General features: G+C 41.0%; 1 protein-coding gene across 1 annotated transcript in view; it reads right to left on the bottom strand.

The window, feature by feature from the left end:
• RCAN2 (regulator of calcineurin 2) overlaps positions 1-22,965 on the bottom strand; it is a 95,783-nt gene extending 72,818 nt beyond the window's left edge. Inside the window, exons 1-2 of the mRNA XM_054195583.1 lie at positions 22,830-22,965; positions 13,588-13,814 (exon numbers count right to left, since the gene is read on the bottom strand). Of these exons, the coding sequence (XP_054051558.1) occupies positions 13,588-13,812 (225 nt within the window). The 5' untranslated portion in view covers positions 13,813-13,814; positions 22,830-22,965. The remainder of the gene's footprint in view (positions 1-13,587; positions 13,815-22,829) is intronic.
• Positions 22,966-24,118: the final 1,153 nt, after the last annotated feature.

The raw sequence follows: 24,118 nt of genomic DNA, 5'->3' as shown, positions 1-24,118 counted from the left end.
AGCCAGAATTTTCCTTTACACAGTGTAAACAGTCTAAGTGGGTATAAATTAAGTTTATCTTCACTATCAAGGTGACTTGCTGCATGACTATTAGGTGTAAGGAGAGATCAGAAAGTTGAACAGTGTGTTTCACTTTCATAATTTTAATCTGAAATTCCACAATATTGGTGCTTTTATGCAGCTGTCAGAAGTGATGTATCTGTGTGAGAATCCCGGTTTGAAATACTCTCCTTCACCCCACCCTATACACACTTAAGATATGACCTAAAAAAAAAAAAATAAAACACCAACACACAAGCCCAAAACAACCTACATATAGATGGTGATTCAGGTGTACCTGAAAGCTCAAACACACAGAAGGCATTAACAGGATCTAAAGTTTTCCTAAAAATCAGTATCACAGAACACTGACACAACTCGTGTTTTACAAGTCCACGGTTAGTAGCAGTCCATACGCTACAAGAACACGGATAAAGGATAGCTGAAGGTCCTTCAAAGGTGAAGTAAGGTATGGAGAGTATTAACTCCTAATGCAGAAGTAGAAGAAAAAGCAAGGTAGGTATGAAGTATTTCAAGGAGACCAGCCTATCCAGAAATCGTATACTGCATATTTGCAGTACATGTAAAATACTAAAACAAGTCACCGTCCTCACATGACTTTCAGCTTTTAAAGCATTTTCTGAGAATGCAGTGTCTGTTAATGTTTGCATTCAAACTCCAACCACCCCCCTTCAGATATAATACCAGAGAGTAGTTGGTGGTTTGTTTTTTGCATTGGAATAATTCTTATTCAAAGTGCAGATCAGTGTAAGATGTACTAAAGTGGAGGGGGGGAAAAGAGTGGGCTGGAAAAAAATACAGAACTATACTGAGAATGGAAGATATGAGTTTCAGAAAAATCTCATCTTATTTTGTAGTGTATTCAGGAGAGGCACTGATAAGGCATACATCCATCTCTTTCTGATTTAAGACTCTGACAAGTATCAGATAAGGATTTAATTCTTTAGACCTGAAGTAAATACATGAAATGCAGATAGATGGTTTGGACAAGCTATTTTAAATGCTTGTTTTCATTGTCACTACATAATGTCAATCCGATCGTACATTGTAGATCGATAGAAAGACATAGGGTTTTGCAAAAGACATAGGGTTTTGAATAGATAATCTGAACTCTGCTTCAGTAAGTGACAGTCACCTTCACAAAAAGTTGTCAAAATTTAAATACATACACAACACACACTGCCTCTGCTATATGTAGGTCATGAAACAGCAGGGAGTCAGAAAAACTTCAGTTTCAAAATTGTAAGGGTGATAAAGACAACAAGTAATGAATAAAACAATTTATTTTGGAAATACTTATTAAAAGATAAGCTTTATTTAAATCATTTGAAATCGGAATATAAAAAAGGAAGACAGATTATCTTCCTAAGAAGCACTCCTGTACCATTTGTGCTATGTGTTTCTCCCTCTAACTGCTAAACAAAACTAAAATGCTCATATCAGAAGCTGTACTACAGAGCACACTGTAACGGACACTATGTTTAAAGAAACACCTGAAATGAACTGGCATAGTAACAAGGAAGATTTGTAGTTACTGATACAAGAGATAAGGGGATTTGCAAAGGACACAGAAAGGAAGGACAGCATAACACTGTTCTGTGGTATATTTCTGCAATTCCTGTTGACAGCAGCAGGCCTTAAAGGAGCTGGGAACTGTCCATGACCGAAACCTGTAAGTCAGATGGTGAGAAGCAGCCACACACGTTTATTCAGAGGACTAGGATGACTAGTAAATAAGAACAGAATGGGTCTAGAAGTCACTCATTTAAGTATATTTCATTATATGACTTGAATTTTCTCTTTTGTCACTCCAGGGCTGGAGCGTGTCCAGAGGAGAGCTACCAGGCTGGTGAGGGGTCTGGAGACCAGGGCATATGAGGAGAGGCTGAGGGAGCTGGGCATGTTTAGCTTGGAGAAGAGGAGGCTGAGGGGAGACCTCATTGCCCTCTACAACTCCCTGAAAGGAGGTTGGAGAGAGGTGGGTGTTGGCCTCTTCTCCCAGGTGAATAATGACAGGACCAGAGGAAATGGTCTGAAGCTGCAGCAGGGGAGGTTTAGGTTAGATATTGGGAAGAATTCCTTTACTGCAAGAGTGGTCAGGCACTGGAACAGCCTGCCCAGGGAGGGGGTTGAGTCACCATCCCTAGAGGTGTTTAAGAAACGTCTAGATGTGGCACTTCAGGGCATGCTCTAGTGGCAGAGATTGTAGGGGGTTTTTTTGTGTGTGTATGGTTGGACTAGATCCCAAAGGTCCTTTCCAACCATGAAGATTCTATGATCCTACAGAGACGTTTTTGGGAGAATCCACACAAAAGCTTTGCAAAGGCAAGAAAGTGAAAGCAACCACTGTAAAAATAAAGTCAACTTGCTAATATACGTTTGATACAGCATAGGAGCCAGCCTCTGGACCAGGGCCTGCGCTCTATCAGTGCTCTCAGTCTTAGGAACTAAAGAAAAAAAAAAGTCAAATAAAAGGACCTCTAGTTTCTAAACTGTCAGAAGGTAAACTGTCAGAAGGCTGATCGAGATAGCCCTGGGTCTTGATGCAACACAATCTCAGTCACATAAAATACCCACTGCCTTCACTTCAACTTTGGTTTAACAGCAGTTAAACAAAAAAGAAACCCAAAGGTTTCAACAAGAAGTATCTTCAGAAATAGATATACAGTCACCATTCAGAAGAGTCATGAAGAATAAGAACAGAAGAGACATGCCTGCTTTGACTTTTATTACGGCTTTCAGAAGCCAGCCCCACGGTACACACCAGTCTGTTACTGAGGCCTGAAAACAGGGGTCTGCTCCCACTCAGCCAGGGGCTGATACCTCATTTCCTCAGCATCTTACAAAGTTTTCAGTTTTGTTCTTCCCTTGTAAGACAGCCCCACCCTGAAAACACAGGGATGAAACTATTAGATTTCTCCCCATACTAGTTCCAGTACCATCAAATGCAAAATTTCTAAGTGATTGCATGCAGCAGTCTAACAACGTCTTTATGCTTTTTAGACTAACTGCCAAACCAATTAAGGACAAGACATACTGATTTGAATCCACCCTGCTGCAGTGTAATAGATGCCTTCATTACTCTCTTGCCAAGGATACTGTAATTTCTTTTTCCCATCCTATTGCTGTCTTAACTTCCAGCTCATTAGTCTCCATCACATGGAAAAGGTTTTTCTTATCCCTCCGAGACACACAAATTACATCTACCATATTTGCAATGCCTCTGCTCCTGTATTAAGTTTCAAAGCCCAGTACAAAAGTCATGTAATTTAAGCAGGGTAAAGTGTCCTTAAAATGCAATGAAATTAGAGCAAAAGAACCTACAGTTAAAAGCAATCACATTAAAGCAAGACAATAAAAGTAGTACAACATACTTTATTTTTAAAACCATTCACACACTCATACTACACAGGAAGCTAAGAATTTGAACAAAATCCTCTGCTGACAGAATAGTCTAGTTTATCAGCAGATCTGTGGCCTGAGGATTGGATCCGAGAACACAACTGCAGCAAATGTTAAAACGTCCGTCAACCACAAAGAAGTATGAATTTATCTTGCATGGAAGAAATGTTTTCAAGTGCAGAGAAGTAAGAGAGATTTAATTTCACCTTGATTCAACTCTGACAATGATCTCTCACCTTTGTGAGAATTTGTGGAATTTGTCTTAACCCATGCCACAATCTTAAAGCTGCTGTCTCTCTCTCCTCCACTCTGTATTACCTCAAATCACCTTCCAGTATCCCTCATTTTCCACGACTATATTCCTTTTCAAGCATTAACTTTTTTCCGACCTCTATTAATCTTTGATACATTAATTGCATTAAACACCAGTGCAGTGTCCTTAACATATATTCTGTATTAAACATTTGAGAGATTCCCTTAAAATAACTGGGAGAGTTGTAAATTTACTGGGTTTAATGGGATTAAGCCAAAATATAGCTTCTGTAAATGCAATGTCTTTATGCATCGGTAATGAAAGCTGACCTTCATTTAGAAGCCTCTTCCTTGGGCCAGAAAACTGATATCAGAACTTATGGATGGATTAGGACCTCTGATGGTATTCAAATAAGGAACAGCTGCTGCCCTAACAACATTAGAATGGCTTTACTGCACTTTTTGATTACTATCAGCTAGAAAAAAGTATTTTTGTTGGCTTCAGAATGACAGTTTGCTGGAGAGAGAAAGGCAAATCTGTCTGTGACTATTAGCAGATACTAGCTGATAAGAACTACTTAGTAGAACAAATCAAAGACTTCTATAAACTACATAAAAACACATTTTTCCTTTGAAAGATGTAGCTCTTGCTTGCATCAGAAGACACTGGAAGGGTTGACTTCTTGCTTTAATACACACTGTGCTAACATAAAAGTTTCAATTGGATGCAAGCAAGTTCCTGTAGAAGTCATTGCTATGGTTTATTCCAAGTGTGACCTGGTGTTTTATCTTCTTGGCTTTATATTGCTTTACAAAAACATGCCACACCTTCAGTTGCCAGACAAGAAAAAGAGCCAAGAATAGTAAGTATCACCAGTTAAAACAAATCAAGCCCTCTCAAACTTGGTAAATAGGAAACGGTATAAAATTTCATGAAGATAGCCTTGCTAAGTTCTCTTGCTTATCACCCCAGAAAGCAAGATGTCCTGCTATCATCCTGGAAAAAAAAAAAAAAGGTTCAGTATTCCATGTACATGCAGTCAAACTCTCAAATATTTTCAAGCAGGACAAGCAGAAGGGAAAAAAAAAAAACCAACAACAAAACTTCTCCACCAGCATAAGTCCTTGGCTGAACTCCCTTTCCCAGCTAACACCGGTAGCTAATTCAGAGGAACAGCATACTAGCCTCAGTGTTCCAGGACAGATCCAACTTCCTCAAAGATCAAAAGGCATTTGAATCCAGGAATTTAGTTCAACCTTTTACAGCAGACAGACAATTGCAAAGTCCATTGTCCTAGAGAAAGGAGTAATTAACAGAATGATTCTTTACCGACTTACAGATAAGACCTTGTAATTCCCTCTAGCTCCCAGAACCTATGTTTTCTCATGCCACAACAGAAGGTCCTCATAAACCTTAGCACAGATTTACCAACACCTTTGTTAAAATGTCTCATTATTCAAAACGCTGTATATTTTAGCAGAACTGATAAGAAAATGATATTCCTGTACAAAAAAAAAATAATAATTGAAGTACTTGCCCTGAATGGTCCTTTCCCAGGAAGGGCTTCCCACCCACCCTGGTTTCTTGAGATAACACGTTCCCTCTAGACTGCACAGCAGAGCATGTCCACAGAAAGCCAATACTAGAAGAATTTTTCCATAGTTGCTCTTAAGGAAAAAAGTACGTTTCCAAATTTAAAAAGCAGACAGTAACTGCTGTCTTGCATGTTCTGGAAAGAACATTAATCCGTTTATTTTTGTAATTTACAAACAACTAGTATAGCTAGATGCTTTGAAGCACCACTCCAAGTTTCAGCTGCAACGAATACAGCCCTACCTTTAACCCAGTTGGTCTTTTGCCAGGCACGTTCTCCCATCGAAACAAGGGCATTTGTGCTACCAAGCACCCTGCGCATGGATGGGAAAATAACCCCAAGTACTGTATAAGTTATTAGACAGCATCCACATTACAGATAGTGGCATTTCAGACCCAGAAATGCCTGTTACTTTGTTTAATTGGTTGAAGTTTTTTTGTTGTTTAAAAAACCCAACACATTTTCAGAGCAGGAATTGAACATTGATTGAACAGAGGAATATTTGGAGCTTGGTAATTCCTCGATGCCAAGAGGATAATCATGGCCAAGTATACCTTCTATTTGCATGGGATGTAGTGGACACACGCACAGATTCAACTTGATCGTGCTGTTACAACTGCACAATCTCAGTTATACCCTTGGTGTTTCTTCTAAGGCTATCAAATCATAAAGCTTATGTATTTTTCCAGAAAGACAGTAGAAATGCTGAAGCCTTTCAGTAACAGCCAGATGGAAGAAGACAGAAGGAATGCCTAAACCAGACTAGACTAATCATTCCTTGCAGCTCCATTAGGAATTCTGCAGAGCACCTCAGAAAATATTAGCATCAGGCCCTATATACATACATTGATATATCAGTTGTCTTTAGTACCCTCAGCAAGTTGTCCTGTTAACAGCAACAACAGCAACCTTAAATAAACTCCTTATATGTGTGTGTATATATATATGTACACACACACGTGTGTATTAAAATTCAGAAGACACAAATCACACCAAACAAAATTAATTCATTTTCTTCCCCCAAACCAGAATGAACATTCAATAGATCCCAAATGTCAACTGAAGGTTAACTTCGCTACTGCCCTTTCTCTAGTAAAGCCTGAGCACCTCACTGGTACTGTGGTTCTCCCCTCCTAGGGAGCTGTAGACACTCATATGCTTTGGAGCTTTGAGTGCCAGTCATGTTTAGGTAGTTCACATGATACAGCATGTCCAGCTTCATGAAGTGACTGGTTTTGCTATCTGAGCTTCTCAACATAACTCACAACTGACTTGCAAGTAAAGCACAGAAACATCAACTATATAGAGGCGCTGTTACACCAGCATCCTTGCCACGTGTCAACGCATAGTCGACTAACAAGGTCCGGCAGCTATACCATAGAAAATAAACTAAGGTAGGTTTATGAATGCCAAATATCAACAGCTCTTTTAGGCTGTAGAGAGAACTTACAATGGGGCTGAAAACATTGGGATTATCACTCCAGCAGTAAGATGGGATCTCAGATGCAGAGCATGGAAGTACATAGACATTTTCAGCTGAAATAACTAATGCATTGATATGGTTCACAGAAAAAGTATTTGAAATGAGTTACAGAATAAAACATAAATGCCATGGAAAATGAATTTTTTAGACAGCATACTTCTCAGAGCAAGAACAGCTTCCTATAGCTATATTTTAGTACTTCCATAATCATGCAAAAAAAGTAGTTCTTAGATGTCTGTAAAGCACCACCCAGGAAGGAATGCAAGATAGGATTCCTAGAGGGCAGTTATGTTTCATGAAGTGCTAAAGGACACTGATCCCGAGCCTTTCTTTGCAACTCGCTGTATTTTTATTTTACTAGATGTCTATATAGTGTATAGTAAAGAGGCACTTCCATATATACAGAATGACAGAGAAGAACATTAATGTCATTTATAAAGAAGAACAAAACAAAGTAGGTAAGGATTCCACAGCACAAGGCATGGTCTGCTTCAAGTGGCAGTTTCTGATAATGTTATCATATCAACAGACAACAACCTTAAAAGGTAAAAAAACTGAAAGTAAAACAAAGCAACAGCAAGTGTACCAGGAAGGCAGAATGAAGCCTGCATTCCTTTCCAGCCTTGGAGCAGTGACTTCATCTTTGCTAGGGTGACCTTCCACTGAGTCCAGGCTTGAATACTAATATTAGACTAAAAAAAGTGTGCCACCCTCTAAATATAATGATGACTCAACACCTAGAGGCATCAGTGATGTAATATGACCAAAAAGGTTTTGACTTCACAATCTAGATTTTTAAAAATGAAGGCAAGAGGAACAGATCTTCCCCTGCAGAAACAAAGTCTGCCTCCTAGAGCATCTTCTTGAATTAGCCTCTAGGAAAAGGGAACCAGAGAAACATTTCACACATGGCAGCAGACTCACCGGCTCCACTTTGTTTAGAAGGAGTACTGAACAGACACATTTCAATTATATGCTTCAGAGTCAAAGCATCAGTAGAAAGTTTTAGTTCCAGAATTAACATATAAAAGTTAAAGACAACACAGCAGGCCACTGAACAGTCCAGTGTCTTTTACTGCACCTTAAACATAAAAATAGCAGGATGAAGATGTGCTCTGTTGAGAAAGCTGAAGGCAAGTACAAAGGAGGGGAAAAAAAGCCTTTCCAAGTAAGGCTACAGAGTTCTCTTAAAGCATCATCCTCGGACAAATATTCCGGCAGTCTGTTGAGGTAGCCTTAAGTCTTTTTAGAGGCTCAAGCCCAATAACGCATCTTAAGAAAAAAAGTCAAAGGAAGTCTAATACAGGCTTCTGTAGTGAAAGCAAGTCGTGATCCAATATATGTAAATTAAGTTGTAATGTGAAAGAATCCCTCATGAAAATAACAGTTTTCATGATAAAGTCCTTCCATTAAAGTAGGATTATCTTTTCCATTGACTTTAGTTCAACTTCTTCACTCTTCCCTTCCCCTCCCTGCCTTCATTAAGCTCACAGTTCAAGAAATGCATTTTTTAATCACCTTCATTCCCTAATCTTGCATTCACACACTGACCCTCCTCATCAAAGGATTAGGATACACTTCAACATGTGTTCACAGGATCACAGACTGGTGGAGGTTGGAGGGGACCTCTGGAGGTCATCTTGTCCAACCACCCCTACTCAAGCAGGACAACATCCAAACAGCTTTTGAATACCTCCATGGAGGGAGACCGCACCACCTTCCTGGGCAACCTGTGCCAGTGCTCAGTCACTCTCACAGTAAAAAAGCGCTTCCTGATGCTCAGGGGGAACCTCCTGTGTTTCAGTTTGTGCCCATGGGCTCTGGTCCTGTCACTGGGCACCACTGAAAAGAACCCATCTCTGTCTTTTTTGTGCCCTACCTTCAGGTGTTAATACACACTGATAAGATCCCCCTGTGCCTTCTCTTCTCCTGGCTGAAGAGTCCCAGCTCTCTCAGCCTTTCCTCATAGGAAGCACTCCAGTCCATCATCTTAGTTCCTTCACTGGACTCTCTCCAATATGCCCATGTCTTCCTTGTACGAGGAAGTCCAGAACTGGACCCACGTTTGGTCACTGTATTTTCTCATGCAGAAATAATACCTCCTATTGGTTTGAATTACATTGGCAAGAAAAAGCACTTAACGGACTTTGGCTGTCATTTCCTAGGCACCTCTACCATAACTAAAATGCTCAGAAACTGATTCATCATTCTCTATCTGAAATAAAACCATCAAGTTTAATAGATGCCTTTCCCAATTTGAGCTAAAGTAGGAGAAAAAACCTCTAAGCAGCCTGAGGAAACACATCCTTCCCCCACGTAAGCATATTCTAATAGTGACAGTTTTGTGTAAGCATCTCCTGAGGCACTAAAGCATCTGAAGAAACCATCCTGAAAGACAAAGGTATCTGCTTCCCTTTGACAGTACTTACCAGTTTCAGCCTGAAGGAAGGTACAGTCACAGTAACAGTACAGTTACAGAAAGGATGGTTTTACAAAACAGTGATATATGCATAACGAAAGCACAACAAAAGGGTTACTATTCAGAAAGCCTGAGGGTTGTGCATAGCAATTAACCGTTAAAACACACACATATCCACCCTTAGGAGTAATCAGAGTCATGCCCTTTGGCTCGCCACCACAATTGGTTTATCAGGAAAGATAAGAGGAGCAGCACGTCCCAGTCACGCTATCAGCCAAAAATAACAGTCTCAATTTTGCTATATCTTCCTCACGTTAAGTAGTCCCATCAGTTTTTCCAAGAGACTTGTGGCAAATCCCAGGGTTTAGAAGTAATTTTATTTTTAGCTTCTTCACAATAAGACTTCCACAACCCAAGCAAGTCACAGAATCATAGAATGATAGACTGGTTTGGGATGGAAGGGACCTTTAAAGGTCCTTGAAATAAGCAGGGACATCTTCAACTTCAAATGTTTCCAGGGATGGGCATCTACCACCCCCCTGAGCAACCTGTTCCAGTGTTTCATCACCCTCATTGTAAAAAATTTCTTCCTTCTATCTAGTCTAAATCGACCCTCTTTTACTTTAAAACCATTACCCCTTGTCCTATCACAACAGGCCCTGCTAAAAAGTCTGTCCACATCTTTCTTATAAGCCCCCTTTAAGTACTGAAAGTCAGTCTTGTACACTCCAAAAAGAGCCTGAAAAATCTGCCCCCACCATTAACATGTTATATGCCAAAACAAGTTATCACACACAGGATCATGATGGGGGACACAGCTGAACGTGATCCCAGCTTTGCAAAAGGCCTGTTGGCCTACTTCTTCACACCTTTGTTCTTCCCTGAACTAAAAACCTCAGTATTTTCTAGTCACATGGTTAAGAAGGTACAATTTCATATTCTGCACGAAGCAGCAGGCTGTCCATAATGGGAGTCAAGATAAGCAAAACCACCTCCCTTCAGTTGTAGCAAGCTGTTAGCGCACTGAAGCCGCTAAGCCATCCTGTGCAAATCCTTAAGTGCCCATATTATGAACCCAGCTATCCAGGGCATTCTCCTGACCTAAATAGATATGTCTTTCTAAGAACACAGGTCTGAAAGGTAGGGAAGTATTTTTTGACCAGCTGCTCTGTTACTGCAGCAAAATCAGATCCATGTAGCCAGTACTAATCTATATTCCTCCTTTCTTCTGCCAGTGTTTAAGATCAGGCAGTCATTCCTCAGCAGCTTCCTTTAAGCCAGATGGCAACACTCATCTTCATGCCCACAACTCTTCATGAAGACTCACTCTGTCTACGTTGAGACCTTAGGGTGCCAGCCAGGAGAAAACTCAAGCCCGGCCTGATACAGTTTCTTCATCCGTAAAGGATGGCCTTCAGCCACAAGAGTTCCTCATTTTTAGAAAATGAAGGTCCAAATTCAGGCTCTCTGCAGATGCCATCATCACTCTTGGTAGGCAACAGAGAATCCTTTCTAAGAAGTGCTGTACAGCCACATGATATTGGTGAAAAGGTCTATCTGATACAGAATACAGTAAGAACAGACAAAGGGAGTCAGCTCATCCATGGTGCAGGTGTATGCGCAGCTAAGTGCTCCCTCAGGGCTGCTGCAAGCCTATATATACACTCAAGCACAACCCAGAATTTACCCTATATCTGATACAAAGTAGCTATGTGCCTTCAAATCAAAACAAATATTTTTTTTAAGGCATTTGCTTTTAAAACCCTATTTTTTAGTGAGTACATTGCTTAGATATTTGTGCATTAGAAGTTTGAACTTGACAGTTCAGCCTCTTAAACACTTCAGGTAAAGTAACTCTAGAGCTGTCAGCATGAATTCTTTACATTAATACTACTGCATGCCAGAGCCAATCAGAAGTTTATGTTTAAATATTATTTATGCAGCAAGTTCATACACCAAATCAAAACCACCATTTACAATGACAGGTTTCTCTGGTAGGTAACTTCTAACTTCCAAACCAATCATACCTCCGTTTTCCTCCTAAATGTGTAGGTCAGGAATAAAAGTCAAAGATACATTGCAAAAAACTTTAAAAAACTTTACTTTCTGTAGAATGGATAACACAATGAAACTACCATAGATATAACCATTACTGTAGTATGTTCTTTAAGAAGAAATTTAGTGTACCACTACATATACATTAGATCAATATATAATTGAAGATATGATTGTTCACAGCATTTATTAATCGTGGTTGTGTGAGATTTTAAACTTTAGCTTAGTAACTTGACAATATTTTATATTGAATTCATGAACCCTTGTCCTGTAGCAAGAGTTAATAATAAAAAGGATTACAAGTACTAATCAACTAGGAACACAAGTACATGTTCTACAGGAATAATAAAAATCATAATCAGCTCCCCATTAAATCCCCATCCCCTTGGATTTAATGAGAAATCTGAAGGTAATCCCATCCAGTTAAATATAGATTTATGGGAGTAACTACTTACCTGCAAACAGAGCTGTTCAATCCATGTCATTGACAGATAGTTTACAGACATGCACATGGAACAGAATACACACCTCCACAACCCAGCTGCTGTTCTTAAGACACATCCTTAAGTCCTGCAAGTCTGGGGATCACTATCCCACATATTTACAGAATCGCTCATTACATTTTCCAAGGCATCAGCTAAATAGTAGAATACAGCTCTCAAAAGGGAAAGCTCAGGAGCAAGCGGGGACAGAATCTCCGCAGGATGGAGAGTCAGTCTCTAGGTCTAGCCAGGCTTCTGTTTTCTTCCTTTAAAACTGGACTTCAACTTTAGTGAAGTTCTTTACCAGATGGTTATAAAATACCACAAAATGGCACAACATAAGTGCAAGATGCTTGTTAGCAAAAGGACTGAAATACAATTGGTGCACTGTCTTCCACGACTGCAACTGAGTATAACATTTTTTTATTTATATTTAAGTATGACCATTTTGTTTAGTGCTGTGGTATGAACTTTTAATTTCTTTTAACTTGTATTACTCAAACATACAGAAGACATCATTATGGAAGACAAAGATGTCTAAAAAATTTAAGACAAAACAATTCTACTTGCGCAGCCTCAGATAACACTTTCAGTACCTTTAACAGGAAGCCTGTATCCTTCAAAGTCTTCTTTCATCTCCCTTTCATCTGGTATTTTCCCCACTAAAGACTCTTTGTCCAACCTGGCCAGCTTTGGTTCCAATGAATCTGTAGTTTTATCTGGACACCTCATCAGCCAGTTCCATCCAAAACCCACTTTACCACTGTCAGATTGTTTCTGAATTGAAAATTCTGGGCAAGAGACTCAGGTAGCCTCAGATGTGCCTATAACAATTAGCCTAAAGTAATTTCATCAGACAGTAAAGTCACAAGCTGTCAGTTTTATATTCCTGACATCTACATCAGGAAGAATACTAGGCTAAGAAACAGGAAATTAACCCTTCCTGCAAAAGTTGAATATTTTCTTTAATTTTAGGAGAACATTGTTTCAACATTCCATTTTAGACTAACTACAGAGTTAAAAAAAATAATACATCCTCACACAGTTCCTCTTGTCTTTGTTCTCACTATCATTCATTTTAGATTTTTTCCAGATAAAATAATATTTCAGATAACTTAAACATTTGAGACCTTATTGCTCTCTGCAACTACCTGAATGGAGGTTGTAGCAAGGTGGGTATCAGTTTTTCTCCCAAGTAAGAAGCAATAGGACGAAAGTAAACAGCCTCAAGTTGCACGAGAGGAGGTTTAGGATGGATATTAGGAAAAATTTCTTCACTGAAAGGGTTATCAAGCATTGGAACAGGCTGCCCAGGGAAGTGGTGGAATCACCACCCCTGGAGGTATTTAAGAGACATGTAAATGTGGTGCTGAGGGACATGGTTTAGTGGTGGGTTTGGCAGTGCTGAATTAACAGTTGGACTTGATCTTAAGGTCTTTTCCAACCTAAATGATTCTATGAGAAAATAAAAGAAAGGCAGTCTTCCATCACAGTGGTACATGATCAGCAAGTGGGAGAAACTTTCACATTTGACTTTGCCACCTCCATCATGACTGCAACTATGGTTGCTATGAAGACATACCTGCATTTCAGTATTCTGCGGGTCTGAACAAAAGAAAAACATTTTTGTTTACTGTAGTTGACAAAAAGGCTTTTAAGATCTTGAAATAAACATCATGGCAGAGTGTTGTTGTCACCATAGAAAGAAGTCTTATTTGTGATCCACTTTCTTTGTACAAGAGAGATTAAACCATCTATCCATTTCATCGAAACTACAATAAACACAAACATAAGGTATATGTTTCTCTTACATTGAAAATATGGAAACTGACACTGTACCTTACTGTCCTCATCTTCGAACACAGACTGGTGAACGTTACAAGCAAAGAGAGAATTTGGGAGATCGTTGAAGTCAATTATTTCATGAAAATCTTCCTCTGCAAAACACCTCTTTAAATCGTTGTCTCCATTTATAGAGTAGAGTAAGAACTGTCCTCCGTCCTCCGGGATGCAGCCATAGTGACCGAGGCCTCGCATTCCAAAGAAGTACGAGTCTTCCCTCATCCCTGGCAGCATGGAGAAGAGAGACAGTTATACTACACTTTTAAAAATATCACATACACAAGTTGACCCAGAAAATCTTAGTTTGGGAGATCAGTTTGTAGAAAGTATACGTCACACTATTTTAAGGCAACAATTGACCTCTGAAACAGGGCTCTGAGACTAGCTTAACCAAGGCTCAAATAGGGACTTTGCTTTAGTTTGATTTATTAGCACAGAAAACCAACCATATCAGCACAAGCTGCTGAACCCAACCAGAAGCAAGGCATTACTTAAGTGTCCCTTACTCTAAAAGAAAATACTATGTTGTATTTGGGTTTGAGAGAGTCACATTTGTTACGGGGAAGGCAGGCTGGTTCTTCTGAGCCTGCACTCAGCTTTGAGAGCAAAGTGTAATACACTGGATAAGAAGAAAATGAAAATAACTTTGAAAGTTATACCAGGCATCAACTCAAAGACAAAAAAGAAGGAAAAAAGAGACCCTGTTGGAAGTAGCATGAATGCAGAATCACTGAAAAACAGTACAACTAAGACACATCACTATTACAAATAAAGCCTTTTTTTTTTCCCCCCTACAGTTTAAGGACAGGAAGTACCCTGTTTTTCCATGCCCATTAACAATTTCTTTGTTTGCATCTTAATCACATTGGGAAGCAAATAAAAAAAAGCTAAGGGAAGAGGAGACTCAAGAGGTGACTCTCACCACCTTTTAGGAAAATCATGCTGACTTTGGAGCCTTCACCCCAAATCCAAAGTAGAAAGATAATTTTAAGACACACAGAAATAACAAGCCCATACATCAAACACTATCCCTACTGTTGATACAAGAGTAAATTTCATACCAGCCAAGCAGAGTAACTAAAGGTCCAATTAGTTATCAGGGTGTTACTTAGCATAAATTCAGGTATTTATCCTTAGTCCTGTCCTTAGTACAGGTGTATTAAGGCATCAACCTCTATACATCCGCAGCAAGCTGTCTAGAAACTATGCAGAGGAATAATTAATTCCCTTATATTTTTTGTTTATTTCAATAACACTATGCAATAACAATTGGCTGCTCTTTCTCCTTATAACATAAGGAGTTACATAAACACAGTGTGCTCATCTGTTTCAGATTTGCCCTTGCTCTACTGCATACTTGCTATTGTCTATAAATAGTTGTAAATATTAGTTCAAATACACTATTTAGGACTAGTGTCCAAAATTAAACCCTATGAGCTTATTACACTTCATCTCAATAAAGCAAAGCTAAATTATGGAGCTAATTTGCCACACCTGTGCCTTTCATATAACATTATTTCTGCTGCTGCTCTGAAATGACATTTGGCTGATGACAGAGCACATCTTTCCATAACCTTATGTTACGGAAGTGTCAGTAATTGTTATTTCTGAAGTCTCAGGGCTAATGACAGAAGTCCACAAGCAATAAGTTTAAGTCATGCTCAAAAGTATCTGTTTGGAGCACTGAGTCCACACTTACCACTCAAATCACGTGAGAGACACAGATTTATTAGCCAGGACAACTAAGGTTGGAAGGGGCCTTCAGAGGTCATCCCGTCCAAACCACAAGGTCAGACCAGGATAATTCAGGACCTTGTCCAGAGGTAAGTGTTGTACAGCAATACCGCTCATAGTGCATACAGTGATCTGCAGAGATCTGGCAGGTCACAGGATCTTAGCTGTCCTCCTTTTCCAGGTACTAAAATATGTTACACAGCTAAAAACAGAAGCTTCCTAGTCCTATCCTCTATGCACGTAATTTATGAGGGAGGGGTTTAAAACAAACAAGGATGCAGTGCTGTAAAGAAGCAGGTATAGAATGAAAGCATCAGGCCAACTGCTTCTTTTTACTGCGTCAACCTGAGGACAGGTTTTCAGTCTATCAAATACACACTGCTATTTTCACCAACTCAGTCTGACATTAGCACAACTATCTCCAACTAATTTCATTCTAGGAATTTCATTCTAAGTGAAAAGAAGAGAGCCTGAACAGGTGACAGCAGAGTGGCTACAACTTCAACAGTATACATTACTGTAGTAGGAACTCATTATCACAGCAGTGTTGTCTCTGGTATTTGAACCAACTCACATAAGCCTGGTATTACTATACATTTCAGCGTAAAAACACCCAGATAACTACTATAAGAAATCCTTACAACAGCCACCACTAGGGAAGAAACTTAAATTCAGAACGTATCACTGCTCTAGCAGAAAATATTAATAGATCATCTACTTCAAACACAATCATCTATAAATGTGTTTGTCATCATGTCTAGCCTATGTCAAGATGAGATTCATTGCTTTTAAGTTTATGAAAATAAACCTCAAGCCCAGTATGTTACAAAATACAATTCACATGTCAGAGCAAACTTTCGTCAGCGAGTATGAAGTATTTCATTCACAACAGGCAGACTACTTGCAGTCAGTGAAGATCATGACTATTTTATAGTCACACTGAGTAAAACCCTTCTTCCCCCACAAGCATGAAGCTGGAAGAGTCCACTCAGCAGAGCGGGATGTTTCAAAGGCAGCTTTACACAATGGACTCAAGAGGATAAAGATGATACAAGCTGATACTCAAAAGCTATAGGAATTTGGATTACGCATTAACACTCAATAAGCATTCTACTGAGAAGAGGGGAGATTAAATGGAACTGGGAGTAGTAAACTTTAAGATCTACAAGAATGTCCTAGGATATAATGGAACAGGAATCTGACTCTTAAGTTCCATTCAGCCAGCAAAGAAGAGTAAGAGAGGCAATACAATACATTGGTTTATTTTCTATACACATCTCTATTTATATTAGTTGATTTCTTAAGCTGTACTTTTTAGACTAATAAATAAGCTCCGCTTCCACTATAAAGTATGGTAGTATTGTTGAAGATGACTTCATGGCAGCTAACAGATTTCATACATCCTGTTCCCCAATGCATAACAATGCTATTAGGGTGTGCAGAGAAGTAAAGAATCTCAATATATCAACAGAAGTCAGAAAAGTCTACAGTTTTCTTCTGTTTATTTTTTCTCCCAGTAGAGCCATATTACGAGATACTAGAAAGGAAAGGAAGCTTTTAAGTCAAGCATTAAGGAAAACCACTATGACAATCAACAAAACAGAACAGTATTTTAAGTTACAACGATGAAGTTCAGATTTTTAACCCATCTTCGTTGGCAACAAGGAAGTGAGCATACACTATAGCAGGCAATGCTACAATATACAGGCTTCAAAGTTCCATCTGAGATCAGAAATTAATAAATACTCTTACATTATGTGGCAGCAGTTTTGCTCTGCTAGAGCTCTTCAACAAGAAAAGCTCGCTCCTCTTTGTCTCAAGAGTTGACTGAAGATTTGCTCAGTGGGACTCGGGTACTGGCCAAGTCTTCTTAAAAAAGTCACTGTCTCGCATGCCTTCTGACCATCACTTTTTCGAGACTTGTAGGTAGGTGTGTATACATGCACACACCTCTTCTACACTTAAGATATTCCCAAAATTCTGATCAGTGTTCCCTCCACTAGCAGGTCAACTTACAATACGCTAATTGTTAAATCCCCTGCCTAATTTAAGATGGGACCTGCACAGTGAAGAACATCTGTATAGAATAACTATCGTTTCACAAGTTTTACTTTGCTATAGGAGGGCCATGTACCGCAAAATATCAAGTGCAGCACCTCAATTCAAATAGAAATCTCACTAATAAAAGACATGTATGTCCCCCAAGAGAAATAAACTGCATATGAGCCTGAGCTCAATGATAATCAGAGGTGACAAACATACTTGAATCAACATTTGTTAGCACACTTCAAACCCTTGGGCTGCAAGTTCAGACTCTGACTGGACAAACTAGCACTTATGCCAAAAACCGCAACATAATCATCACGCACCTCAGGCTTCTCACTCCCAACACCAGTCACTTCCTACAGAGACAGGCCCCATGCTACCTCTTGTAGTGGAGAAAGCATCTCCTGCTCCAAGTCTTGGCATAACGCACAAACTGATTCAGTTAAAGGAAGAGACCAGGCCCAAGGAAAAAAGTTTGGGTTTAACTCCATAAGGTAGATAACTGACCTGATTCACTTCATGGCTGTATAAATATTCGTAGCAAACAGAAAGAGAGGGCCAAGTTTGGGAATGGACAGGTGACAGCAAGAGTTAGGATTGAACTTTCCAGCAACTAACCTACTTAAAGCATTCATGAGATTATAATTTAAGTTTTCACAGCTCTGCGTGAACTTCAGAAGTCACTATATCAGAAGTTATCTTCAGCCAGTCACAAGCAGGAAGTCTTACCTTTTTCTGCATTAGAAATAATGTTACACACATATATAAAACAAATCATAACTACATATCCTTTAGTATGTCTGTCAAACACCTTAAGGCTCAGGTGTTTCGTTTTTCCATAGTGTTTTGTGGCTTCTTTGAATTTACTTGCCACTTCAGGCTGTCCTTGTCAAAAAAAGTTCTCTTTCCAATTATTCTACTAATTTAGAATAAAAGAATTTACATTTCAAATCCCTTAAAACAATTAATTCTAAATAACATATAATCTATGAACTGGATCACCATATAAAATAAATCCAATTACAAGTCATCTTTTATGTAACTATACTACAATCACTGGATCATATTCCAATTTATATTAAAGCTCCTTTCCACAGCTTCTGACAAAAATAAGTTAACTTCCCACCTCTTATGGTCCCTTTTATATCATCAAAAAAAACATAGAAAGGCATCCATATAAGAGTAAACTGTACTCAATTTTAAAATGTAATGAGTTCAAAACAAGTTGTGCATTTGCTTCTCGTTTCCCAAATCAGGGAGTTTTTCAAATACTTAAGTTCCTAGAAGCTGTCATACAGGATTTCAAAAAAGTGGCAATATCATAAAAAAAAATAATACACTAAAGCATCATCCAGCACCAATATTGGTGTTAAATTAATTCACCAAGATCTTAACTGGGACCACACTAGTAAACTCTGTAGCAGGATTGTTCCCCTTAGAAGGCAGAGATGCTGAGACATAAACAAATCTCAGCACAAGTTCATGCAACCTCCACCTAATGCTGATTGCTTGCCACATCCATTTATCCCCTTAAAATAAAGGTAACCCATATGTAATCTGTGTTCCTGTGTTATTTCTGAATTTGGTGTAGGGTTTTGACCCTAAACTTTCAGGTCAGAAAATACATTACAGAGAATAGAGTACCCCAAGAGTGCAGTACTATTATTAAGTTTGGAAAACCAAACCAGCCACCAGCCTTCCAGACCCTACGTGGAATCTCCTTGTCACTTCTTTTGTCCAGTTCATAGCACAATTTGCATCACTTCACACTGACCTAACACATTTAAAATTTCTCCCCCTGTGGTCAAGGGCTGCAAGAGCTTGTAATTTTTGATAGTTCAAAACATGAAGCAAACGCCCTTCCCACTGGAATAGATTAGGTCATGTCAGTGTGCAACTCCATAGATACTGCAACTGAAAGCTCTGTAGAGATTCCAGGTGGGAGCCAACTATTCATTCTGTTACCTCACTATTTTTAGACATGGTACATCTCTGATTAAAATTAACAGAGATAAGCAGAAAATTATATTCATTGGCAAATAGCAATAGCTTACTGAAATTACTATTTGAAAAATTGTTCTCAAAATGTATTGCTTTTTAGTGTAAAACTGAAAGGGCAAAGATGTACATCTTGTTGTGAAGTTAGACCCCCACAGAGCAAAGAACTTCAGCTGAAATTTTGCTGAATTAAGACAACTTGAGCACACGAAGCGTTTGAATGGATCAGTGCCTTATATATCACCAAGCACATATAGATTTATTCACTGCTTTTACGGAAACTAATAAGGCATTTCCTTGGTGACCATTTTCCTGTCCTAAGAGTTTTTGTAAAAGAATCCCTGAGGGAGATCAAGAAACAGGCACATATCTCTTGAAATTGCTAGGAAACTTTACTTTTTTTTTTATTAAACACTGCTTGCCATGACAAACAACATGACTAAAAATAGAATAAAGCAAACAAAATGTTACAAATAGAAGCTTTAAATATAATCACTATAAACTAAAAGTATTATTGAGTCCTGAGTGCAAACCTGGAAACCATAATCTGCAGGAATTAAGAAAGTTTGGGGGAAAAAACAACTACAACTTTTCTCACTTTGTTTTTTTTCTAGAAGTTTCCAGAAAAACTGTAGGGATTACACCTTTTCTCTCACTGACAAATAAAAAAAACACCACAGAAAAAACCCCACACCAAAAAATAACCCAAACAGCAAGTTTTACCATAATTGGGGGGGAAGAATCAAACTTACTAAGATTTCACTGAAACAGTCAGTTTTTACTTCAAATTTCATTACTGGCTCAATGAAAGCAGAGTCACCAGTTTCTATAGTGTTAGCCTAAGGATACAACTCCTGATGAAGTCAAATTTCATTCCATTCTGCAAAACGAACACTGAAAATGAGTATTATTTTTATACGATGCTAATGCTTCACTATGGAAAGCTCCCATGGACTTAAATGGAGACATTTTACTTAATTAGAAAGAGCAGAACAGGACCTCGCATGACAGGATTAATGAACTGTTGCAGTCTTAAAAGCAATACAGACTACAGTCACCCCTTCCCTCAACCTTCACCTCTGCATCGCCCACCTGGACAACAACTATTCCCCTTACAGTAAAGTTATTGGTACAGTGAAGTCCACTCACACTTTTAACTCCAATTTGGTTAGCGCCACACAAAAATAGTGCCATGTCTCCACTATTCCTCTTATAAGAGTGACAGATATAAGGAAGAGGATTTTTTTTTTTTTAATGCTAACTGGTGCAAATCCCAAATGTTCTAATCCTTTCCATTGACATTCTAGCCGTATTAAATATAGCTAAGACTTTGTAACTATTTTTGGAAGCTTTTACCATCCAAAGGGACTATTCACTTCTATTCATCTAAAGCAGGGCTGGCAAGCTCAAGCAGTTCAAGACCAGCCTATTGCTCAGAAGACTCAGCTGTGCCTCCCATGCCAGGGACATATCCTACGGCCAGTAAAGGAACTCAGTTGACATTGGCTTGCTAAGCAATCTGTATCTCCAGCCACGGAGAGAACAAGCCAGCAGGCATTGGCGCTCAACCCTACTAAGCCAAGAGTCCAACCCCCTTCCACCATAGGAAGACGATGCTTTGAACCACAAATGCCAGGCCTGAAGATTTCGTGTGCTGTTCATAAGGTCATCGCACCATAGCTGGGCTATGATTAATCAACCACTAAAGTTACCACAGTAATGTTAAGGTATGCAAAGAACAAAAAACCCTCCCCAAAGCTAAAGAAACCAGCACAAGCTTTCTGATTACCTTCACTTGGCCTCTATGCTACTCTATTTAAAGCGAGCCAGTTTTATGAGGGGCACGCAGTATTACAACGTTGCTGGCCTTCAGCCAGATCTGTCACCTCACACAGGGGTCAATGGAACATTCATTTAATAGCCCTCTAGCTTGTAATGTAAAATTCATAACTATACCCCAATTCTTACCAAGACCTACTTTCCCTTTCCCTGTTAGGAAGAAAACCATGTATGTCAGAACTACATACAACAGGAGCTGTTCACAGTGTTTAACTCCTAGAAGACACTCAAGACACCACCATGACTTGGAATAAAGTTTCAAAGTTCCCTTGAAAATTATTTTCTGCTGGTAATAACAAGTAATTTATAACTTAAAAAAACATTAAGGACACTAGTCCTGTGACAAGCATTTTCAATACCAACAATGACAAAACAAGTCACTCAACCTGAACACACACTACAAAATTTGAAGAGGACAAACAAACTACATCACATAGCTGACAACTCCTCCTCAGAGGTTTAAGGAGAATGGACTCCCCTGTACAGTTCCTGCTCTTAAAACTGAAAAAGTTACCAGATACAGAATATCTTCTTCTGTCCTTGTTTACTGTGATGCGTTTGTAGTTTTTCCTGATTGTTTTATATTCTCACAGTATTCAGGAATGACGTGTAACCATGCAATCTAGTTTTACTGCAACAACAAATGCAGCAGCTTCTTTACAATGGTTCTGTATTTTCATAGAAAGAGACTTTTCCTTTTCAACAGGACAACCATCCTAGCTAGCTAAACAACACAAAGAGCAACCAATTTGTAAGCGCAGTTCTTGAAAGCCTAACGCAGAAGCTCATGTAAAGCATAACCCCTGATTAAGCGATGATTCTCATTTCTTTCAGTTGTATAAACCTATCACACGTTTTCCTTTTGGGAAACTAGACTCCAAACTCAAGTTGAAAAGGGACTAAAGTATTTTTAAAGGGATACAAAAAAGCCTAGGAGAGGTGGAGGGGGAAAAAAACCCTAGAGAGCTACCTGCTATGTAAGCATCAAATACCATCGCTGTGGGATGCTGCAGCTAACTTTAAAGCAGCCCAAGAAGACGCTCCCTCAGGGATACGGGCTTCACTGCATTCCTGCTCACCAGCCTTAAGTTGCCCAAGGAGGAAAGCCTTAAGTTGTCCAAGGAGAAGATTCAGACCTGCCCTGGGACAGGTCTGCATCCCTCAAACCTCCACCCAGCGCTGCCCGCCCGGCTGCAGAGCCCCCATCCCACCTCCCCGTGCCCCACACTGGGGGGGGGAGGGCCTCCCTCCCCTCACCCCACGCTCCTCTCCACACCCCCTGCCAAGGAACCACCGGCCCCGCAGGACGAGCCGCCACGTCGCTCTCCCTCACCCCACGCCTCCACCTCCGCCCACGGCCAGCCGGCCCGCCCGGGACTGCACGGTGGGCACCGACCTCTCCCCGGCTGGGAAGCCCCAAGCTCGCCCCCCGCATCCCCCCCGCGCCCCACAAGCCACGGGCCCGGCCCGCGGTGGCCGCAGGGGGAGCCGGCGGGGCGCTTACATAACCCCGCCAGGGCGGGCGCACGGCGCCAGGTCGGCGGGGCAGGGCTGCAACCGCGCGGCCCCCGCCGCGGAAGGAACCCCCAGGGAGGCAGCGGCGGCGACGGCCGTGCCCTTACCTGCGGCGGCTCACTCGCCCTGCGCCTCGCCACCCTCCTCCCCTGATGGTCGCCGCCGAGCCCCGAGGACCGCACCGGCTCCTCAGCGAGCACCCAGCACCTCTCGCCTGCCCGCGCCGCTGAGGCGAAGGTGGAGGACAAGGCGGGAGTGGAGGGGGCTGAGGGGACGCCGCAAGCCAATCAGCACACCCCTCTGCCCAAACGGGCAGGCGGGAGCCGCCAATAAGAACGCGAGGAGCAAACTTGCCCCGCCTCCTCCACCCCCTGGCCACGCCCCTCACCTCCCGCCGCTTCGCGCCGGGTCTCGGTTACCGGCGGGGGTGGTGGCGGTCTCTCCGCCCTGTGTGGGGACAGGTGAGACGGAGCAGGGCCTCACGTCCTCCCCGGCACCCAGGGAGCGCTAGGAACCAGGCAGCTGTTTGTGTCCTCGGTACTAGTGCGGGACAAGCTTCCCTCCCTCAGGGTGCCTGCCCCCTGCCCTGAGGTGAGGAGGGATGAGGTGAGGTGGGATGGGATGGGATGGGATGGTGAGGAGAGGTGAGGAGGAGGAGGAGAGGAGAGGTGAAGTGGGGTGGAGTATGGAAATGTGGGATGGAGAGGGAGTGAGCAGGGATGGGATGGGGTGAAGTTAGGTGAGATGGGTTAGGAAGATGTGGGATGGGGTGAAGTGGGATGGGGTGGGATGAAGAGAGGTAAGGTGAAATGGGATGGGATAGGGAGGTGTGGGATGGGTTGGGGGTGAGGAGGGGTGAAGAGAGGTGAGGTGAAATGGGACGGGGTAGTGGGAGGGGGATGAGGAGATGTGGGATGGGGTGAAGTTAGGTGAGATAAGTTAAGGAGACATGAGGTGGGATGGGGTGAGGTGATGTGGAATGGGATGGGGTGAGATGGGATAGGGGAGGGAGACATGGGGCAAGATGGGGTAGGGACAGGTAGGGGGGGATCAGATGGGAGTGAGGAAGGGTGGGATGGAGTAGGGGAGAGGTGGGATGGGATGGAGAGAGCTGGGGTGGGATTCAGAGAGAAGAGGTGGGATGGGATGCAAAGAGAAGAGGTGGGATGGATGCCCACAAAGTGCCAGCACACCTAGCCATGGTTTTGGTGACAAACCTCCTAATGCCGCCCATGATGATTTTGTAGGTGGTCTAATTCCCTCTGGGGGATGGAGCTCCCAACCACCATTCCCACTTCTGTCCACCGATAAGCAAACTGCCCTTTAAAATGAGCTCCATCTGGAATGGACACAGTTGACATTCATCTCTTCTTCAGACTAACAGATGAATAAGGCG

The sequence above is a fragment of the Rissa tridactyla genome, chromosome 3, assembly GCF_028500815.1.
Source record: "Rissa tridactyla isolate bRisTri1 chromosome 3, bRisTri1.patW.cur.20221130, whole genome shotgun sequence".
Classification (NCBI taxonomy): domain Eukaryota; kingdom Metazoa; phylum Chordata; class Aves; order Charadriiformes; family Laridae; genus Rissa; species Rissa tridactyla.
The sequence above is the reverse complement of the archived record's forward strand: the minus strand, read 5'-3'. Positions and strand labels throughout refer to the sequence as shown.